Here is a 24,002-nt window from a genome sequence, read left to right as displayed (position 1 = left end):
GAAAGAGAGATGCAACATTATATTAGCTTGGTTTTTTACATGTGAGGAAAAATAATATATGGATATTCATTTGTGATAGATGATAGGGAAAGTAGTGCTGAAAAGAACCTAAAGATGACAGTGAACAGTAAATTTAGCTGAGTTCTCAGTTTCCTAGCAGCAAAAATTTATCAGGATGTATCAAATAAAGGTGGATATAGATAGAGTACAACATCTCATAACAGAGTGGAGACAATGGTTCCATTCTCCACAGTAGTCAGATGTGGCATACCACATACGCTTCTGGGCACCTATCTCCATACCAGAAAAGTATTGACAAAATTTAACAGAATTTGGGGAAGAGGCAAAACATGTTGAGAAGTTGAAAGGATGGACTTTGAGGGAGATTAAAGGTTAAATAACAACATGGAAGAGAAAGAGGTGGGTGTGTATTATAACTACCTATTTGAAGGGTGTAAATGCCAAAGGGGGAAAGGAATTATGTAGGGTGGCCCAAGGGGTTATAACTAGTCGAAGGGAAATAAAAACTGAACATTGGGGAGAACATCTTATTGCTGACATTAAATATTCTACGGACTAGTCTTCCAAAGAAAGTGAGGAATGCCTCATTGTTTGAGTCATATAAAACTAGAGTGGACAAATGGTTGAATATGCTGCAGACAACTGTCTGGATTACAAGAGTGAGTAGCAGATTTCCACAATTTCATTAACTATGCCCATTACAAATTAGACATGTTTTTATTTTGTGTGCTGATAAAGCTAAAAGCAAGTTCAAGCTTTTTATTTTAATATTTTCCTATAGTGAAATAAATGCAAAGTTACCCTTTTTCAAGAAGAGGGTATGCTGCGAGGATTAAGGAAAAAACAAGACGTAGGAGGGCTGCAAATATAAAGAGCACTGGGACACGTTGTGTCAATAGACCATACAATAAAATATCTTTGAAAGTAGAGGACGGTTTGGGGTGATGTTTTGCTTACATCAAAAGTTGTATAGCCGTGTTAGGTTTTTGGTTAGCATCATTTAGCCACTTTCTTGAAGCTTATTTTTAAAAATACTTAGCTGTGCTTTTTATTTTTGCTTTTTATAGAGCACTTCAGTACCACATCAACAGTTACTTACAAAATACTGTATGCAAGGTTCCCTTTGCTAGCAGAGAATATTTTCAGTTTTCACATTGACCCAGTATAAAAAGGCTCAATAAATGAGCTAAATACAAGATAATTTTTTGGTTCCCTTGAGATGGGTAATGGTGTTCCCCAGGAAAAGTTGAAAATACTAATTTAAAATATTTGTCAGAATTTTGTCTATTATTATTATTATTTATTATTAATAATAATTATTCCACTCAATTTTTTTGAGTGCACCTTTAAATTCAATTTTTGACTGTACATTTAGCAGCATTACACCATTCTCCTGAATATGACCTCATGTTTCAAAATGAAAACTCCGTTATTTGATATCTGAGCTAAATAAACACTTTAATCCATTTTCAGCTGCCCGTACTTGTGCAGAATTGTACCTAACTCAACAAGAAGTTTGATTTCAGTGGGGCTACTTGAGGAATAAGGTACTGCTCAGTGTGAGAATAACTGGTAGAATCTGTCCCTTAGTAGAAGAAGAGCTGGAGTCAGCCAGATGTGGGGAGGAGAACAAAAGCTGTGGCTCTATCCGCTCCCTCTCCATCCTCTCAGGCAGTTCCTACTAGCTCAGTCATATGAATTAGGGCAGCGGTTCTCAGACTTTTGTACTGGTGACCCCTTTTACATAGCAAGCCTCTGAGTGCGACCCCCCTTATACATTAAAAACACTTCTTAATATATTTAACACCAATATAAATGCTGGGGGCAAAGTGGGGTTTGGGGTGGAGGCTGACAGCTCACAACCCCCCCCCATGTAATAACCCCTGAATTAGGGGGAGAGCAGAAGCTGGACATCCAGTGTCTGAACCCAGGAGCCCAAGGGCCCTATAAGATCAGGCATATAAATGGTTGGAGGTGTCTTACTCCTCTGCACAGGTATGTGGGACCAAAGAACGATTTTGTCTAGGGGTATGTTTTTTTTAAAAAAAAGGGGGGAGGGTATTTAAAACTTGTTTTAGACATAACTTTCACTGTTGCAGAATCTCCATTTAGGACACAGGGTTATTTCTTCAGTAGGTGATGCCATTTTAACACCATTTCCAAGAGGGTTTGATTCTCCAAAGTAGAGCTTGAAAAATTACCAATTTGTGGGGGGAAGCGGCGCACTTTCAGAATAGTGTAAAGCAGCAAGTCCTAAACTTAATAGAGAGAGCTTTCTTAATGGATAAAAACTGGTTCAGTTAATCTTCTACAGCAGATTGTCCATATGTTGAATAGTTTCCTGTTTAACATTAATACTTAATAAAACATTATTTTTATTGCTTATTTATTATGATTTCCCCCTTACACTCCCCAGTAATTAGAAATAATGATTAGGATATATTTTGAAGTGTGCTGGAATTTTTGTTTAATAACATTCATCCTGCTTCGCTTGGGACAGTTAAAACCCGCCAGACTTCTGCTGAAGAATGAGACTTGCCAGGATTAAGTCTGATTGACTTCTATGCATTGTTTGTACACAATATATTATGAAGATTATATATGTAAATTGTGTCTCAAGGTCTGTTTATGGACCAGTCCTGAGGCAAGGGAGTGGAATGGTCTAGCATGCTTTTGGGCACATCAAAATAATTAACAGAAATATCAATAACTTGCTATATTTCACTGAGTTTGATTGCATTTTAAATGTGCATTCTGTCTTAAATAAAACATATGCATTCAAATTTGTTAAATTTTAAATACATTAATTTAAAATTAGAACATCAGCCTATTTTGAATAGTGAAATTATATTTAAAATCTCAATTGAATATTTTTTTAAAAAAACCATGCTCACTTTTTATTTTCTGAGCTTCAAGAAACCTCATTCTTCAACTACTTATGCAAGTGCTTAACTATGAGCATGTGAACTACTCACATGTTTAAAGTTAAGTGAGCGTGTACTTTTTTTGAGGATTGGGGATTAAAAACAATTACTAAAAAGGATTACTAAAAATGAAAGATCTTTAAATTAATTTGCTGATCATTTTATAGGCTGTCTGACTTGCATTTTTCTCAATTTAGGAAGTTAAAACCAACTAGCCTATTTTTCACTTGTATTTATAGTAAGTTTCTGGTAATTCATTTTCGCATTCTCAGGAATATCAAAAATAGTAAGAGGAATCTTACATAGTAAAGGGATTTTTTTTTTTTTTTTTTAAAAAAAGGTGTTTGGGGAATTTAGCAAAATCAAGACATTTTCTTGGCTTTTTTTTTTTTAAACTAGGTTGTTATAGCTTAAATTTTGGGCAAAATTTGACATGACGGCATCCTTCTAAATGTTTTTTGTATGGTCTCTTAACAAAAGTTATCCATTTAAGAAACTCAGTCAGAAAACTAAGAGCATAATGATTTCTTAATTAACAAATGTTGCTTATACATGATATGTAAAGTACTGATACACAAGCTTCTTCATGAAGAACATGTTCATTGTAAAAGACTTCTTTTGGGACAACGCAATAAAATGACTTTTTTGTATTAGCCAGTTTCCATCTTACTAAACACATATCATTGCATTGTGTGTGTCTTGACTTTTGTCTGGTTTTATGCCCATTGGTTAGGTTTGAGAGAGAAAAGGCTGAACAACCCTGATATCCTTGTGATGTCCAAAGAAATTCTAAAGGCAGCCATAAGATGCAGATATGCTGGTCTTAATGTATATTCTTTTGATTTACACATTTTAAAGTGTTACGTGAGATGACGGTATCTTGTAACTTCATACTGAGAAAACATTAATATACTAATTAATAAAGCTATGTGTCATGGAACAAAACTTAAAAACATATAAAACTGTGGACTTCTTTTGTGATGATAAATTAGTGGTTTTCTGGTTTTTGCTGTGCCGATATTGACTTGACTGTGAAAGCTTTTAAAGAAAACCAAAAGAAAATGAATAACCTTCATTTTCAGAAAAAAGGGGAAGATGAGGCATATTTTGGATTTTTAAAAACTGGGGCAGGGAGGGGGAAGTGGGAGAACTTCATGAAAGTTAGTGTTAATACCACTAATAGTGACCAAACATAGGGCAACAGATACTGTGGAAGCTTTCTCACACCTTTGCCAGTTAACCTTAATCTATTCTATCTAACCCTATGCTAATACTTACGCTTCCTTGTCTCTGCTCAAGAATTGTGCCAAACTGAGTGGTGGTTTTGAGACAGATGTCTACTAGGGATTTGGGAGAGCCCAATAAACTAATCCACTCTGACCTAAGCAAGAATTTGAACCCAAGTCTCCTGCAGCTAGAGTACATAATTCACCGTGGTATGTAGCTCCCTGTTGAAAACAGCTATTTCTTGCAATATTGACTTGAACTCTTACAATGGAACAGTCTTTCTGAAAAGTAACATTAGCTGGGCTCTATATTAACGTTTTCTACATCTTGCAAACATAAAATAGAAAGTTGGTGTCAAGATCTGAAAGTATCAAGCAGGATTTACTGTAATTAATTTTTTGTTCATAATTTTGCAGATTCTCAGCCAAAATCAGACAGAGTTTTGTTTAAGGCAGACTTGAGCAGATGATGCGACTTTAATTTAGTGTGACTTGCCTGCATGTATTTTTAAGTGCTCTAAGGGAATTCACATTTGATTATTTGCACCATAGTGCACTGCATAAAATATTCATGGAAGTGTCACTTTTCCATAGGTGGCACTCCGGGGCAAAGACAGGGACTTTGGGAAACTTTACATTTTTAAAGTAACAAATACGAGAGGCAAGTTAAAAAAAAACATATGCTACTTGGAACTGGTGTCCTGCAGCATCTGACAAATCATTTTTGCCAGCAAAAATTCCAATACCTGTATAGCTTGTGACATGAATGGAGAGTTAGCTAACTAGGCCTGATATAATGAAACTCAGGAAGTTCTTGCAAATTTGAAAGAAAAGCCATTAAAGCATTGGAATGCCCTTGTTAGAATAAAGCTGTGTTTGCTAAAAATTTCAAAATTCAATGGCATAATATCAGTTTTTATTATTATTAATGTTTGTATAATACCAGCGGTATTTCTTTCTCTCTAGGAAAAAAACAAAAAAACAGCTGATATATTGGTGTAATAGCTGTGTGGTCAATTTTAAGAAAATGTTTAATGTTTCTTAAAATTTACTTTTTACTGAATGTAGCTTGTGTTGGTATTGATATATTTTCAAATAAATGTCGACGCTGAAAATTTAGGACTTGATCTTGTGAGGTGCTGAGAGCCTCATGCAAGTGCAGAGCGATTTCAGTGGGTTTTGAGGGAACTTGGCACCTTGCAAAATTGGTCCCATTATCCATGTACAAACTAGGCCAAGGCACCCAATTTTCACATGTAAATATTTATTCAATCTTGTGCAAGGTTAGATACCTGTTTTGAAAGCCTGGACCTTAGCAGTAGAGTTGGGGGGGGGGCGAGGACCAATGCTAAGTGTGTTTCTTAACACACGTTGATCACAAATGTCTTGAAGCTGGCTATATGCATTTATTTATGCGGGTCAAATTAGTTTCCATATTCAGCACATCAGATATATGGACATCTTCAATGTACAGTCTTAATTTTTATAATGAAGTAAAAATAATAAATATAGACACAATTCTGGGCTGGCATCTCATCTCTAGGTATAGGTGCTAGTTTTTTAATTACAATCCCAATGCAGTATTTCATCTTCACTAAACCAAAAATATGCTTTTCTGAAACCACAGATGCAGGGTGAACTAAGAGTTTTCAGTCTTTGTTAGTTTACTGTGGAACAAGATAAAAAATGGTTTATCTATTTTTGATTTCAGAATTAAGAACTTGATTATTGAAATAAAAAAAAAATTCCCAGCTTCTATGCAGCAGGAACTAGAGAGGGGAAGAAATGTCCTGAATAAGCATGAAGATTAATGTTTATATCTTTCCTTTTATAAAAAGAATAGAGCTTTTAGTTATCTGAAATTGTTCAGCATTCTGTATGCTTTCTAATATTGCTTCCTTAGGTACTATTGAGGTCCTTAAAGCAATGCATGAGCTGGGAGTGGAACCTGATGTGGAAACATACACAAACTATGTTTTGACAAATTTTGATGACATTCAGACTCTTCGTGCTCTGCTACAGGTGAGTTTAAATGAATAATTTTTTATGTATTGCTATGTTATGGCCCAATTCTGCAGCTGCTGTGTGTGTAAGACTCTCATTGACTCTAGTGGTGTTCTGGGGCATGCAGTTGCCACACAAGCAAGCTCATTAATTGTTCTATGGACTATTTTTGAAAGTTATTTTCCATTGTTTGCCCACCTTTTCCCCTCCCTGTTCACCAAAGAGGATCTTAAAATCGCCATACCATGTGATGTTTTTCAGTAATGCATTTTTCCATTTCTTGAAATAAAAGACTTTAAGTAATACCATGTAGCTGATTCAGTAGCTTTATTTTACTGTTTTCCAGTTATGCAGAAATCTCGGGTTCTAGTTCTTTTTTCCAGTAATTTTCTTTCCTACTGGTGGTGGTGCATGCTCGGCCTTTGTAGAGGGATTGTACCTTTAGGGGTCAAGAGTGGCTCCTCTGGCCAGCTAATTAGTAGCACCGATGGGCTTTTGGAAGCTTGTCATTCAGTCCTCTTGACAAGCAGAATGGTGTCAACAATTTGGGGCTCCAGAGTATTTGTAGAAAGGGGACATTGTTCAGCAGAGACATGGGGAGGGCAGTGTTTAAAAATATTGCTGAGTATCAGGATTTTGTATGTGTGTGTAGTGTAATGCTTTTTATCCATAGGAAAATGGCTGTCCATTTGAAACTGAAGGACTCTCTGTAGCAGAATTAAGACATGAAGCAATTTATGGAAAATTGGAAAATGTTTTATCATTATGTAAGTATCTTCAATGTATTTAGCAGATATGGAGTACTTAAGTTGATGTGTATTTGTAAATATTCAGACATGGATTTTAAGGGTGATTTAGATAGTGGTTGGGGTTATTATGAAGTTTGTTCGGTATGGGGGAATTGTGGCATTTGTGGAAAGGATCTCAAGGATATCTTCTGAAGCTGCCAGTTTTTGGCAATTGGTTTTTACATTTGTTATAAACTGCTTTTTTAATATGAACATGCCTCATGGACTTTGCATACATGTTTTTTATTCCTTCATATTACATTTATTAAAAATTAACTTGGTACAAAAATGGCAAAGTGATATTTAGGTTAATTTTAGGTCCTCCATAAGTCTCTCTTTGTCAATAGGAGCTGCAAGTGTACAACTAATGGGATAAGCAGGCCCTAGGTTTACAGTACTGCAAGTTAAGTTTTTTAAGGACCTGATTTTTGTCAGAAGACTTTGCAGTACTCAACAGGCCCTAATCCTGCAAAGATTCTCACACTCTCACTCTTTCTCTCTCTCTCTCTCTCTCTTTATTAAATTAAAATCAGTGGCATGTGCTTAAATCTTCTCAGGATTGGCACCCAGATAGTTTTCTTTAGTTTGTCTAGTATAATTAAATATTTCACTAAAAACATAGATTAAATAAAACTAAGGTTTAGTACATTACTTAAAAGGGACGCAAGTAGGACAGATTTGGCTCCAATTTAGAGATTTATAAAACAAGATAGAAAAATTTCTGATATATTTTTAATTTAAATGGCAAATTTTAAAGCAAACATCCTCTGCAACTTGCCTATACCCTGCAGCATTGTGCAACTATATGAAAACTGGAAAGTAAAATTCACTAGAAACTTAGGAGAAATAAAAATGGAACATAGTAGTCTGTTTTCATTGTCTAATGTAAAAAACCCATAAATAACAAAAACTGTAAATCAAAGATTTAAAACGTTCAGGGTTTAAATCTAATTTGGTATTAATTATGTTTTTGACCAGTATCCTTGAAAAATTAAAGTTCAACACTGTTTTGTTTAAGCATTACACATTAAATAAAGTTATATAGTTGCACCATTGCTGACCTGATTATTTATGGTGGTACTTTAATATATGTACTTAATTATCTCATAAACAATTACTAATTCTCTAAAATTCACTCTGAATTCTGCCATCTTTTGTTCCTGTTACCCCAGTCAGTAACACCATGAAAATATAATACTTAGGTGTTCTTTCAGACAACAGAGTAGTAGTGCCTGGCTAGAGCACGGTAGCTCTGCTAGAAATGAAACATTTTATAAGGTTTCTGTTACTTGAAGAAGCAAAACTAAGTGTCCTTTATTTTTTTGACTTTGGCTAGAGTGATCAGCTTTTGGTATAGCCAGTAACAGTGGCTTTGTATTGTCACTCTTGATGTAGTCTTACATAGGAGATTATTTAGCCAGAGACAAATACATTACATGAGCAAATATCTTTTGTAGTAATACTCCATATAATAAGGTTTGTAATTGAAGAAAGCATGCAAATGTTTACCTTACAAACATTAATTTAAAAGGAAATTACTTTTGTAAAATTAATGCTGGCCCAGTGTTCACTAATGTCAGTCCATCTCGTCAGCACCCAAAAAATAATAAGGCACAGACAGTAAACAATATAAACTTGTTAATGCAGTTGTATAGGGAAAAAACTTTAAGATTGTCTCACCAGTGTAGTCAGTGGAGGTGAAGCATTAATGTTGGCTGCTATCAGGGTCTATTGATTCTGCTTCTTATCCCCTATAATGTATAGATTTCTGTTACTGACAAGATGAAAACTGTGAAGCATCAGTTGAGGAATCTGGGCGCATAAGGCAGCAGAGATGAGAGCTATTTTCCCCTTTATCATGCCATTCCATTCCACTTCATTGTCAGCTTCTTTTGATTTTCTCAGACTTGTTTGTTGCTAAGGAAACCAGGTTGCCGATTGTCAGCAGCAGCTGAGCATACTGAGGTGTTTTATGCTAGTCTTTTTATGAGTAGAAAGTTTAATATGCCATTGGAAAAATGTTTTGCTTGGGGATTTTGTAAAATCAACTGTAAAGGTTATCTTAAAAGCTAAACAAACATTTCAGATTTTGGATATTGTGTGTGTGTAATAATTTCTGCTCAGATCAGCATTCCTGTTTTCACATCTTCTACCTACCTATATCATATAGCCCTCCTAATGGTGTCACCCTAGCCCTCATTGAACAGTTGTGATGCATTCAGCCTTTGCATGGGGTTAATTTCATTATAATGTCAACCATACACCATTTGAACAGGTTATTAAAAAAAAGGCATATAAAACAGCATGTTTTCGAAAACAGGACTTGCTTCATATGAAGTCTAAATGCGTCATTGCGGTTCAGTGATTGCAGGGGTGTTATGCTGGAGTGGGAACCAGCATTCTGGAAAGATTGAAATGCAGGATTGCTCAGCTAAGGACTCAGAAAACAAGGGGTTATGGGGAATACATTAGAATTGTAAATGAGCTTTAAGGGATACCTAATTTCACAGTTTTTCACCCCATATTGATAAAAGTAACAACACTTAAGATTGCTATAGCTGAATGTTGTTAAAGCAAAAGTATTTTTCTATGTCACATTCTGTTGATTTACTTAGTTAATTGGATGGCACTTGAGAGATAATCAGTTTCACTGTTTTCCTGTATACTTATTTAGTTTCCCTTGTTTGTTGGTAATTTACTCAGGAACAATGGAAAGAGAAAATTTTTTAAAAAATAAGAATGTGATTGTAAAACCACCAAAATTTGGCAAGCATACTTTAGGACCGGAAACAATTTTTAACTTGTTTAAAATGTACTGACTTTCAAGCTGTTTCCCCTGAAGCTTGTGTTTTCTTTTGTGACGAATGCCACAATCCTAAACTTTTTAAGCAGTTTCTTAATTTGTTGCATTTTTTAGGAAGAGTGCTAACTTCTATAACGCTTGGGCGTATCTCCCCTATATTATCTTGTGTACAGGACTAACATGTAAATTGTTAGCGTTAATGAGATTTAACTGAATTGAAATCTCACTGTCACTTATGGAAGAGTAGACCCCTTTTAAAAGATGGCAAATTCAAACAGAAATAATACCTTTTTCACATAAGATGTAATGAGACCACAGAACTCATTGCGCCAGGATACCGATGAGTCTGAAAACTTAACAAGATTCAAAAGGGATTGGATGTTTATGGATAACAAGAATATCCAAAGTTGTCAGATAACGGCCATAAGAAGAAAAAAATTGGATGGGGTCTTAAACATAATGCTTTTCAGGACTGAGGCCTTGTCTACACGACAGAAGTTTGTCAGCATAACTTGTGTTGACAATCTAAAACAGTATAATGACATTGTTTGTGCATGTTCACACTACGCTGCTTGTGTTGGCAGAGCGTGTTCACACTTGGTACTCTAGCATTGACAGTGAGAGCAGTGCACTGTGGGTAGCTATCCCACTGTGCTACTCATGGGGGTGGGCTCACCATCCCATGATGCAGTTCTTTCTGTCCCAGCATTCCATGGGCTTCCGACTGCTTTTCATGGCATTTTTCAACAGTCTCTGTTTACTGTGCGTCCACCATCTCTGTCTGAAAGGATGGATCCTACGCTGCTCTCTACTGCTGTAGTCACTGTTATACACATCTCGCGGATGGTCATGCAGTATATCATGAGCTCCCAATCTGAACAGGAATCAGAGTTGCCTGACCTGCTGTGTGCCATGGAAAGAAACAACACCAGATTTCTTCTGGCATTCACTGAGCAGCTGAACATGGTGGAACATTACTTTTGGGCTCAGGGAACAAGCACTGAATGGTGGGATTGCCTCGTTATGCAGTCCTGGGATGATGAGCGGTGGCTGCAGAACTTTCAGATGCGGAAAGCCACCTTCCTGGAACTGTGTGCAGAGCTTGCCCCCAGCACTGTCGGTGCAATGACATCAAAATGAGAATTGTGCTCTCTGTGGAGAAGCATGTGGCAATCACTGTGTGGAAGCTGGTGACTCCAGACTGCTACTGGTCGGTCGCGAATCAGTTTGGAGTCAGGAAGTCGACCATTGTGGGCTGTGGTAACGCAAGTCTGCAGGGCCATTAATCGCATCCTGCTACGAAGGACTGAGGGTCTTGGCAATGTGTATGAAATAGTGGATGGCTTTGTGGCAGTAGGATTTCATAACTGCGGAGGGGTGATAGATGGCACTCATATTCCAATTTTGGCCCTGGACCATCTTGTGACGGAGTACATCAATAGAAAGGGGTACTTCTCTAAGATATTGCAGGTGCTTTTGGAACACGATGTGGTTTGGGAAGTTGCATGACACATGCATCTTCAGGAACACTGGCCAGTACAGAAAGCCCCAAGCAGAGACTTTGTTTCCAGACCAGAAGATTCCAGTGCGGGATGTTGCAATGCCCATAGTGATCCCTGGAGATCCAGCGTACCCCTTACTCCCATGGCTCATGAAGCCTTACACGGGAAATCTGGACAGCAGCAAGGAGCACTTCAACAATAGGCTGAGCAAGTGCAGAATGACCGTGGAATGTGCCTTTGGCAAATTAAAAGCATGCTGGTGCTGCCTTTATTGCATGTTAGACGTAAATGAGGAAAACATTCATAGTCATAGCAGCCTGCTGCACGCTCCATAATCTTTGTGAGGCTAAGGCTGAAAAGTTTCCCCGCAGTGGATCATGGAGGCAGATCACCTGGCTGCAGAATTTGAGCAGCCAAATACCAGGGCTGTTAAAGGGGCACAACAAGGGGCTATTTGAATCATGGTGTTTTTGAGGCAACATTTTGATAATGAGCACCAGTAATATGTTTTTTTATACAGCACTCTGCCATGCTTTAACTTGCCACTTTGCATGAAAATTGTGATGATTCCTGACCGGGATTTGTAGTCGTCAAATGATCAAACTGCCACTATGTATTACTAACAGCAGCAACCACCACGTGTAGGAGACAAATAAAGACTGGTTACCTTTCAGAGATTTTTTTTTTTTGTTAAATACCAATTAACAATACACACAAAAGGCTTGATGGGAAAGGAGATAAGAGTGCAGGGTAGTGTAGGCTGTCATAACTGTGTGTAAGTTCAGCTATCATTTTGGAAGCAGTCAGAAGGGGTGGAGTGAACTGGGTACTGAGATGTTCCGAAGAGTTGCAAGGAATGTGTGGGTGGAGTTCTGGGAGGGCATGGAAAACAGTTCTGTATTGGCTGTAGGGAGGGTGTTGGCGGGGGAGAAGAAGCATGCATGTGTTCTGCCTGGAGCATGAGTAGGGACTTCAACATCTTTGTTTGCTCCTCCATCGCTTTTATCATCCGTTCCTGGCCCTTTACAATGTGCTTCTCACTCTCCTTTCTGTCCTGCCTTTCAATTTTAAAATTTTCCTTCAGGATCTCTGCTCCCTGCCTTCTTTTTTTTTTTTTTTTTTTTTTTTTTTTTCAGCCTCTGAGGATTGGAGAACCTCTCAGAACATGTTCTCCTTGCTCCACCATGGTCTCTTTCTTATCTGCTTTCTGCAGGATTCTTACTATCGTAGTACAGTGGTTCTCAAACTTTTGTACTGGTGGCCTCTTTCACATAGGAGTGTGACCCCCCTCCCCCATTAAAAGCACTTTTTAATATATTTAACACCATTATCAATGCTGGAGGCAAAGCGGGGTTTGGGGTGGAGGCTGACAGCTCGCAACCCCACCCCTGTAATAACCTTGCGACCCCCAGTTTGAGAACACCTGATCTCGTACTTGCCACCGTCAGGGACAGGATGCTGGGCTTGATCGACCTTGCTTTTGGATTAAGTGTGTGGGAATTACTGTGTTTCTAATGGTGAGTTACAAAGATGATTAATATTTACTAGATAAGGAAAAAATGTTACTTCCATTAGGTCCTATTCTAGTTGAGCAAATAACTTTTTTTTAAAAGAATAAATATTTAGAAGAATATCTATCTTTACAGTGTCTTCACCAAGTATGCCGTCTGTGGATTTGTTTAATTTTAAAGGCTGTCTCATTTTGGGCTTTAAAAGGTAAGTTTTCATAAAGTAAACTCCCCTCCCCCCCCCATAACTGGTCTAATCTCCCCTCCCGCACCCCACCCTTATGTAATTTTGCCCTGTGGTTAAGTCTGAAAACTTAAACTTAATAAAAATTGGTTTCCATCAACAGATCAAAAAGTCCAGAGCACTCCTGCCTCTCTCTCTACACCTGCCTCCTTCAAAGTGACTAGATTGCTGTAACCCCCCCCCAGTCCCCAGCCTAGTAGCAATAACACTAGCTGTATGATGCTGGAAGAGTGTAAAATTGACCTGAGACCATGACCAAGGCTATTTTATTTCTAGTCACTTTTTTGCATTTCTGCTGGTATTGTAATAGAAAATATAGGTGTGTAGGAGCAAAGGAAGGTTTACAGCCCTTTGTATCATTTACTTACTTTGGTGGGAGGAAATCATGAGTTTTAAACTTGATGAAATTATGGCTTAATGTAATAGAAGAAAATTACTTATTTCTTTTCAAACTATTCAGAAAGTGAGCTAAAAATGCTAGGTGTCATCTTGTGTGCTATATTTGTGTCTGTGATTATTGAAGGCAGAACTGTTTGGCTGCTAGTCCACAGTCATTTAGCTGGGAGGCAGCATTATCCAGTGGAGCACTGGAATGGGAGAAAGGAGACCAGGGTTCTTTTCCCAGTTCTTCCTTTGACTTACTGTGTGACTGCACAAGTCACTTATCCTCTGTGTGCCTTGTTCTCCCTGTCTGTAGTATGAGGATAATTATATTTGCTACATTAGTAAAATACTCTTAATTCTAGAAACTAAAAGCAGAATATGAGTGCTAAGTATTTATACGGTGTGCTGTAGAAATAAAATACTAGTTTTTGGTGTTCCTTCTCTTTTTTCCAAGCAACTGTTTCAGGAAATGTTCTGTTGCTTTATTTTGTTCTGTCTTTGTACTCTGTGTTGGAAATAAGAAATTGCTTCAAAATCTTCAGATTTTATTTGAATTGAAGAGGAGGTTTTGTTCTTTGGGCTGGGTCAAGGACAAATTCATCCAATGGTAGATTGAACCATAGCTGGGTTTCTGGTTAGGTACCATTTGAGATGGAGCATGGAGCAAATGCTTTGTAAAAGGAGGCTTGATGTCTCAAAATAGGAGCTGTGTTATATGTTTGTGGTGTTGGGTTTTTTTGGAGGGGGGGAGAAGGGGCTGTCTGTCTTTTGAGACTGATATCTCAAGTTCAGGGGATCTATTGCTTTTGTGAAAGGCACCTAATCTCAAAATTGTGGGCGAACCTCTCCAAGTGTAAGACCTGGCTTTTGTGAAGGAAAGAATTCACTTCTAGTGGCCACTTACCCCTTCCTGAGAACCTGCTGCTTTGAAGGCAGTGACCATCAGCCTCATCACAAAATCTCTTGTGAAATAAGCTAGTAGTGTACTCCATCTCATGTATTGTAGTATTACCTTAAAAAGAAAAGGAGTACTTGTGGCACCTTAGAGACTAACAAATTTATTAGAGCATAAGCTTTCGTGAGCTACAGTTCACTAAGATGTAGCTCACGAAAGCTTATGCTCTAATAAATTTGTTAGTCTCTAAGGTACCACAAGTACTCCTTTTCTTTTTACGGATACAGACTAACACAGCTGCTACTCTGAAACCTGTAGTATTACCTTATCGTTTATCTTAATTGTTCTCCAGTGTCTGTCCATTTGTAAGCTTTTTGAGTCAGGAATTTTGTCTTAATTTGTGTTTGTAAAGCACTATGTAAATGATAAACAGGGTTCTGCTGTAATTTATTGGGATTATCTGATCTAATTGGGACTGGGGCCAGATCAGATCAGTAAAAATCTGGAGAATGGGAAAGTGCAATGCTGCAATGCCATCTAGTGGCCACAGGAGAGATCACTGGCTTTTGGCCCTGGAGTCCTGGTTGTGCCTTTAATGTGGAGAGCTGGATAGCGGAGGGTCAGATAAATGGGGTTCTACTGTACTTTAAAATTTGTAATGTCAGAGCTTTATATAGTGAAGACTTACAAGCACTGATGTGAGCTAGGTAGGTTCTACTAAAGTGCCCCATACATACATACATACATACATACATACATGAAACACCATCACTATTCTGCTATGCTAGTCCTGGGGGTCTCCTGCTCCTGGACTACCGCTCTTGGAAAAATGTGTGGAAACCTATTGATGTGGATAACCTTATGACGTTAGCCAAATTTGAACTCCTTCTCAAAACTTGAATATCTAATGTAACAAATTTTAAAACGCTGTTACACCGGATACCATATTCATGTTCAGAACCTCCTCTCTCTTTTTCTCCAAGAAGCTCCACCTTCCTCAGAGAACTAGAATTGTATTTACAGTAGCACATATGCCTCCCTATTCAGGACTGGGAGCTTCCTTGTGCTAGATTCTGTACAAACATACAGTAAAACACAGTGCTTATCCTGAAGAGCTTGCAGCCTAACTTAAGGTCCCTCTTGCCAGTCTGTTCCCTATGCTAAACACGAGGCGAGCCCATCTCCAAGCAAACAACTCACTTTTCCTATCCGCTTATCTCAAGTACAAGTTATATTTCTTAGTTGCTCTTACTTCCTTCCCCAATTCCATCCTGACCTGCTGATTCTGATTCCTTGGTCAAGAGCTAGCATCATGGGGAAGTGGGTCACATTAATAGTACAGTCCATGGGAAGAGGGAGGGTTCCTGGCATAACCAGTCCGGACAAGCTGCACACTAGTCTTTGCTCTCCTCAAAACCTTATCCCTTATGTCCCCTGGCAATTAATCAGTTCCCTAATATCAAGCTGAGAGTTAATCAACTGTGCCACTTGGTCCCAGTATGGCTCTAAGTAATGGCTTCAAAATATTTTTGGTGTCCAGATATTTTAGTATGTTTTTAAAATAATATTTGGAAACAAAATATACTTCTGGCCATATTCTTAGAGTAATCTCACCGAATTATACTAAGGCTTGTGATAAGAGCTTTTTTTTAAAAAGCTGAACAGTACCACTTAAAGAAATAATTGTTGAAGCAGTGACAAGGACAGTTAGTTGAGCACATCTGAAAGCTTTCTGTGCCCTGGAGATTCACATAGCTCTTGAACACTGGCAGTTCAATCCATAGTAGTGAAGGTAGTTCATGCTGAGGCATACTGCCATCATTTATTACCTGCATCCATATATTTTAGTCCTTTTTTGTAAAAGGGGTTTCTAGCATCTGACTGCATGAAGCCTTCCTCACCTCACAGGTGTCTTTGCCAAAGGGCGCTACTCTCCTCATGAGAGATGGAGCTTCTTAGGGGGAAAAGAGAATGGAGGTTCTGAACACGAATACTGTTTTCAGTGTAAGAGTGTTTTAAAGTTCGTTACATTAGAAGATATTCAGCTTTTGAGAAGGCATTCAAACATAACCTATTAGAGTTAAAGTGATACGGTTTTTGCCCTTACCTTGATTTTGGGCCACTGTTTAACCCTCCTGTATAACATGAATCCCACCTTCACCACCAAGCAGATGTTCATATTGTACAGCAAATACTGCACTTAGCTGTTTGACTGTAAGTGGCAAGCAACTGGGTCTAAAATTTCATTTTAGCTTTCCATAATCAATTATCAGAGACTGTCAATGATAGGAGACTTTGGGAGACTCAGAGGACGCCTCTGCAATGTTCCAGGTGTTCCAGAGTCCAAAGCTTGTCTCTTGTGATAGCACATTGCTATTCACTGTGTCTTTTTCATGATTAGGAAATGTCATGTTTAGGTCAGGCTTAGCCAGCATGTTAGGTAAACCTGACTTCTTCTCTACCTTTTTTCCTGGTAGAGGTTAATTTTGTTTATTATGATAGTGCCTAAAGCCCAACCAAGAATGGGATCCCATTGTACTATGTATTGTACAAAAACAAAGTAGTAGATGGTCTCTGCAGTGGGGAGCTTACAGTCTAAAAAGATAAGACAGAGTGGGGGAAAGGGTAGAACACACAAGCACAGTGAACAACGTGATAGCAACAAACGTCATGTTCCACTTTTTAGGAACGTGGTGGTGGTGAGAGGGCTTGGTTAGGAGGGGATAAGCTAAATGGAAGCAAAGGGAAAGGGAACCAGTGGATGGAGCAGGGGAAAAGAGGGGAAGATATGTAGTAAAACTGAGGTGAAGAGACTTAAGGAGAGGGTGGGAGCAGACAGCAAGTCAGCACACGGCAAAGAAAGTCACGTGAAAACTGAAGAAAGTTCCAGATATCAGCTACAACTCAACCAACCAAATTGAGCTACAAGGTGTTACTCTCTGCCTCCACCAGGAAAAAGTAGAATTTATTTTGGGCTTAACTAGCACATGTTAGGTGGGGGTTGGCTAAGCTGTATCACTCTTCCTCATCAAGATAAAACTTTACGCCATCAGGCTAGCATTAGTTTCTTACAAAATTATTTATTTTTCTTTGTTAGAATTGCATATGCTCCCAAATGGTGAATTAATTAAAAGCTCTAGATAAAATAATGGTATATTACTGTTCCTTCTAAGTCTGCCACAATATCATCCAATTTAGATCTACTAGTTTGATTGATTAATTTCTACTTTTAAAGCCACGTACTTGCTATCTGCAAGTATTGATACACAATCAAATCCAGCCAGGCCCCAGAGTGGGGATGAAAATAGTGGTGGAACTTTCTACCCAAGTGGAATGCCAATATGAAACTGCTCACAGTAGACTGCAAATGTTCAAAATACCATCAAATGTGTTCTGCTGGGCTCCTCAGTCTCCACCTCGGTGGGACTTGGGATAATCATGAATGGGGCTGGGTTAAGGCAGACGCACAATAAGTACGTGCTCTGGACCTCTGCTCCCAGAGTAATGTGAGGATATTGGAATTTCAGTTTTACGTGTTAAAAAAAAAAAAAAAAAGTTGGGTAGAAAAGCTTGAAAACATGAACTGAGTCACTGCTGTAGTGGTGTCTGCAGACAGTCCTCAGCAGAGGGAGAAGTAGCAGCCATTAGAGCCTGGAAGGAAACTATACAAGAGCAGACTGCCCTCCCCTGCCTGTTCTGAGAGAGCCTTGGTTGATTGGGTAAGAGAGTGGAGCACTCCTAGAGGAGTTCTTCAGATGCCCCTTCTGTTCTTCCCTTCTGGGCTTTTGGGTCCAAGGGTCAGGTTGGCTGTTGGGGATGGTATCTTCTAGGCACCATCCACTCTTAGCACCAAAATGAGCCATAAGCAGATTGTTCAGATCTTCATAATAATTCTGTCAGCCATTAAATAGTTATCGGTGTTGACATTTAAATTATCTTTGGACAACTCATTTCACTACCCATTGAGATGTATGGGGCAGTTCACAATGGAGAGTATTGTTTCAGGGTCTCTCCAAATTGGGACAGACATTGCTATGCCATTTACACTCAATTCATGTATTCAAGGTTTTGTTTGCAACTGTCATGGCTAGAATTTTTTTATGAAAGTTGAGAATGTAGCAAACTCAGATGAAAAAATTCCAGATCAGCAACCTGGCATCATTGTGTCCATTTCCAGCCCTGCACCCCACAAAAGACTTTGAAACTAAATGTCCAATTTGAATCTTTACATAAGTAGATTTTAGGGCTAGAATCTTCATACCACTCCCACCCCGAAACATAAGAGATTTTATGTAAAAGAACCACCAAATGATTGGCCTGGACATTATTTTGGATTTCTGTACCTTTTTGTTTTGTTTTTTAAGAGTTAAGTGATCTGAGAATATCAGTTGGTTGACATCACTATGAAGAGACATGGTAGATCAGTTATTATTTCGAAAAGCTCACTAAAGCTCAGAGACAGCGTTTTGTTTTCTCTATAAACTTGTGTGTGACTCATTTTTAATTTAACCTTTTTGTGCCACTGTCAGTCTAAGTGAAATACAAGTTGAATGTGCTTAAAAAAAAACAAACTAACTACCATGAATTTTTCTGAATGCTTTATAATAGTTTCCATGTTCCTATTTAGGCTGAGAGCTTGATATCTTTTTATGTGGGGTAAAAGAGCATAAAATACAAGTTACACCTTTGCTCTTTGGGCTTATCAGAATTACTGCTATTGTGATGTCTGATAGTTTGGATGCAGTGTTGGTGGTGTGTGTTTTGAGCTCTACTTTCTGTGTAGTGTTTTTATGTTGTATAAAACATAGGAACTTAGGGTTTGCTATACCAGTTTGAATAACTGATTTGCAGTCTGGCATCCTGCTCCCATTTTTGGCCTGTGACCAATACTTGATGCTGCAAAGGAAAAAATGAAAACCCCCAATAATGCAATTACACCATGCTATTTGTAGGAAGGGAGAGAACTCTTTTTCGCAACCTTTGTATAATCAGATTTACAACAGGAGCATGAGATTTGATTACTTCATTTTTTGCATGTATAATTACAAATGTTCGAAAAAATTATTCACCTCTTTTTAAAATGTAGTTTTAGTATTTGACTCTCTGGACTTTGCAGTAGTAAATTACACATGTTAACTGCATGAAATGTGACCTCCTATTCTGTATTTGCCTGAAATTGATGTGAAAGAAATACTGAATAGATTGAAGTACAAAATATCAGTACAGTTATCACCTGATAGAATAATAAATTTGTAAATCTCACTCTAGTCTTAATGGTAGCTGTATGTATAGTGACTCAGTTTTAAACAACATGGCAAACAAATGAATATGCATGTCAGAAACAGAAATATTTATGTGAAATGTATATCTGTTATGTGGAAAGAGAATGTCTTATGTAAATTTTTAAAAAAAAAGTCTGATAAATAATCCAGTGTAAGATGAATATTTACTGTGTGCAGATGCTGGGTGCTTGTTAGTGGTAATACTCTTTGCTTTAAAAAAAAAAATAAATAAACACAAAGATTATTTTACTGCTGTTAATTTTTTATCCTCTGCTGCCCTCTTCAGGTCCAATGATGTAGATCTTTGGAGCAAGGTAAGTGAAGATGGTAACGCTGAAATTTATAAATAGAACTATTTGGAATACATTCAGAAACAAAATCTCTAACCACTACATGTTTAAAATGCACTACTGTGAATTTGAGTTCAGTTGCTGGTAACAGGCAGCCCTGACCGTAACTTCTGATCATGACATTTGTCATTAAGAAATTACTTAATCTGGTCATGCCTAGTAGTAGCATTGGGTTTGTATGGCAGGCATATTAAAGAAAAAACTGATGTGTTAGTGCCACTTTATTTAGTTTTTTACATGATACTACTGTGAATTCTCAGTATAACAAGTATAACAACTTTTTTTATTGCTTATGCAGTCGCTGAACCCAATATACGATTTTATGTAGATTCAGGGGCCAATTCCTATGACTCCTTTCCCTTCAAATGTTTGCTAGGACTTAAAAACAAAGCTTAAGGTGAAAAAAATTGCACTGTGTTACTACTGTGTTGTAGTAATATGAAGGATCTGATGTAAATGAACAAAAGCAAGGAGATTCCAGATGAAGGCAGTCACCCAGCTCAAGTCACAAATGGAAATTACTGTGATCATCTTGTCCTCCCTGTTGTGGTCCATGTTACATACCACCCCACAATGTAACACATTTGGTAATATCTGCAGAGTACTGGATAGTGAAGTCGCTGGTAGATCAGGACTGAGATGCATTAATAGAGCTGTGAGTGAAAAGCTTTCACTATGTTGAGTTCAGCACCTTGCTTTCAGGAGTTTACTTAGTTTTATTTTTAAAGCTGCTATCCTGTACTTGTTTCACTGTGCCACTCTGAAGTATTGCATGGATCATAGCATGTTTTCATGATGATCTTGTATGCTTCAATCTGCCTGTGAGGAAAACTGAGGACAAAGTAGAAATTGTAACTTAGAATGTAATATATTTGGGTTTAAGTCAGCTAACATAAACGACAACTGTGAAGCAAAAGTAGATTGTTCTTGTGCTTCATTGCCTTTTTCTAATGTGGAAGGAAAGTCCTAAACTTTTTTCAAAAGGAAGTTTGGGTTTTTTTGTTTTGCTTGCTTTTTTACATTTGAACTATCAAGAATTCACACAGGAGATTCCCTCCCATTGCTGGAGGAGCCTGGCAAGATCTTTGGCGATATCAAATAGTGATGTCACAAGCATGAGGCTGTAATCTGAACTGCTGCTGCTCTTTCCCACAACTGAGAAAGAGAGGATGCAGTTTCTCTTGTGACAGTAGTTGAGCTGAAGTTTGCTAAATTTACAAATAGATACTTTTTTTTTCTTAAGGCATCCAATTTTAGAGAAAAGCTATCTTGCAATTCAGAAGTCAAGTATTGAAATTGAAAAATATCCTTATAATGAACAAAGATTGCGCCTCCAAGGAATCTCAATTTACAAGACTTCTTACAATGTTCAATTTTTAAAACAAGTAACAGTCACTCTTTTTGGTATTTCCTCTCATCCATTCCTCTCATGTCATTCTGGGGTTTGATTTCTGGAGCAGTGGACTGTCTGTTCTTGTGACTTTTCTGATATATTTCCAAGTACGAGTAAGAAGGGGGTGGGGGCAAAAGCTGTAGTTTAACTGTCCACATCTTGTTTTCTTCATGAAACTGAATGTGATGTAGGCATCCCAGAGCACGACAGGTGTCTGGCTTTGTTTGTTCCTTTCTGTTAGCAAGTGAAGATGCGTGGCTTTCCTTCCCCTTTTCCATTACGTAAAATAGAGCTTTGTTCCCTCAGTATTTAGGTAACAGCGTGTATACCTTTCTCACCCATTTGGTTTAGCTTTGGTACTAACATCATAATAGAAAAAGCCCAAATATAGAACACTGACATCCTTGAGAGAGAATGAAATTAGGACTTTATGTAATAGCTGTATCTTCCTGTACTAAGAAAAAACAAAGATGTTTTAAAGTTTTTTTGTATTTAGGGTGAGCATTTATCATATCTGTTTGGGGAGAGAAGGAATGTAGGGAGAATACCTTTTCTGAAATAAAATATTAGTCACTCCTTCAGTTTTATAAGACCGATTGGACCAATGTCAAATTGGTTAGTCTTTATACACTTCTATTTAAGACTCAAGAACTAAATGTTTTGTTTGGTGCTTTCTATGTATGTACAAGGTGTCATTAAAAGTGAATTTACTTGTTTTCAACCAAGGTTGCAACTGATGTGGAATATCTAAATTATAGACATTTTCAAATTAACGTTGTGGGATATATCACTTTTTCTGCACAGCTTCACTTGTTTTAAACTGTAAGAAAATAAAAGCTCTATGGTCCAGTTTCAGGCTTTTCAGCAAATTGGAACATAATTTTAACAACTCCAGAAGTGACATTGGTTAATGATTGCTGTAAACAGTGTCTTACTTATGATCACTTACTTTGTAAGATGATACATAAACAGAATAGAATAGAGTCTAATTGCCACACCTCAGAAAACGTTTCAGCTGCAATATATATATATATATATATATATATATAATTTTTTTTTGAGGAAAACCTATTATTTACAAAAAAACTTCCTTGTATTTTATTTTTTCCTAGTGAATTACTATGATGTGGTATAGAATAATACCTTAGTGGAGAGGTACTTTATTATTTGGAGAATTCAATTTCAGATACTATTTGTCCTTTCTTGCTTCTGTTGACTGCAATGTACGATTATTCTGTCTTACCAGATAACTGAACTGTTGTACAAGGATGGACGTTATTGCCAGACGCCTCCAGGACCAACTGGTAGAGTTTCAATTTCTATGATTGTAACTTATCCACAAATCCGTTCTTCTGTGTAATGATGGGCTTGAGGGATTACAACAGTAAACACTGATTGCTTCTTTTTGAAAGTGAAATTTGAAAACATGTTGGGTAAAATCTTTATCCTGATAACCACAGCATATTTTATCAGATCCAATGTGATCTTTCATTACTCTTTTTAATTAAAAATATATTTCATATTTAGAAAAATGAGCAGTTTTTAAAGCAAAATAGATATTTAGAATAAATCAGTCTGTGTCAATATTATTCATGTAGTGAAAATGTTGAAGTAGAATCTTTTCCAACTAATGTTCATTTTGATAACCTTTTCTAATTTTATTAAACAAAATGGTACCTATCAATCCAGATACATTATTTTGAAACAAATTGACTCTGTTTTCATTTAATCTAGAGAAATACATTTTCTATTTTTTGTTTTAATTCCTATTTTTCTGAGTGTAAGTTTCGTAGAGGAAACCGAACCTTTTGGAAAGTCCTTAGCTCTTTCTTGAGGCTTGAATACAAGGCTATATAAATTTTTATGCTTGAATGCACAAGAAAATTAGTGCTGTTAGCTAAGCCATCTTTGTTAATCTTGATTTTCATTGGCTAATAGGCAGCTCTTCACAGGATTATTGGATCTAGTTGTTAAAATTATTTAATATTCTTTACTCTGTATTTATGTTCCACTAGCTGGCTATAAAAAAGCATTTTAATATAAAAATGTGTGAAAGATACAGAATAAAATATGCAAAGCTTTAGGAAGCTATTTTTTCTTTTGAGCAATGACAAAATATTTGTGGCAACTATTTGGGGTAGTGGATAGGAAAGGGGGGGAAGGCCTTGGGCAGTACCACTTCTGTCACACAGTGGTGGAAAAAATAGATTGAAGTAAGATTCTGTACTGAAAAGCTGTCACTGGTTCTGAAAATAATTAATATTCCTTTCACTCACCAGTTAGATATGTGCTCCCAAACCACATAATCTCTATGCCTCAGTGATCATTGTTGCCATTTCAGAGCCTCTCATCAGGGTGACATCTCACACCAAAATGATTTCTTATAAATTAATCTTGATAACATGACAGTCTCAGTAATTTTAGTGGAATGCTTTCTCTTGTTTTTTTCCACAGAAGCTGTTGGCTATTTTCTTTATAACTTGATTGACAGCATGAGTGACTCAGAGGTACAGGCCAAGGAGGAGCATTTGAGACAATACTTCCATCAGCTGAAGAAGATGGTACCATTTCATTTTTTGCTACATAATGCCTGTCCTGCCTGACATGTATCTATTAGATTTGAAATTGCTGCTTTTAAGTACAACAGACCACTTCTCAATGACATGGAAGAGCTGGAG

The 24,002-nt window shown here is 37.4% G+C and overlaps 1 protein-coding gene across 2 annotated transcripts in view; it reads left to right on the top strand.

Moving 5' to 3' along the window:
• Positions 1 to 24,002, top strand: part of LRPPRC (leucine rich pentatricopeptide repeat containing) — a 168,548-nt gene that overhangs the window by 33,888 nt on the left and 110,658 nt on the right. For both annotated transcript variants that reach the window (XM_074949362.1, XM_074949361.1), the window contains exons 12-17: positions 6,075 to 6,193; positions 6,849 to 6,942; positions 12,915 to 12,984; positions 19,868 to 19,895; positions 22,571 to 22,628; positions 23,779 to 23,885. In XM_074949362.1, the coding sequence (XP_074805463.1) occupies positions 6,075 to 6,193; positions 6,849 to 6,942; positions 12,915 to 12,984; positions 19,868 to 19,895; positions 22,571 to 22,628; positions 23,779 to 23,885 (476 nt within the window). The remainder of the gene's footprint in view (positions 1 to 6,074; positions 6,194 to 6,848; positions 6,943 to 12,914; positions 12,985 to 19,867; positions 19,896 to 22,570; positions 22,629 to 23,778; positions 23,886 to 24,002) is intronic.

The sequence above is a fragment of the Natator depressus genome, chromosome 3, assembly GCF_965152275.1.
Source record: "Natator depressus isolate rNatDep1 chromosome 3, rNatDep2.hap1, whole genome shotgun sequence".
NCBI lineage: Eukaryota > Metazoa > Chordata > Testudines > Cheloniidae > Natator > Natator depressus.
This window is presented reverse-complemented; position numbering and strand designations above follow the sequence as displayed.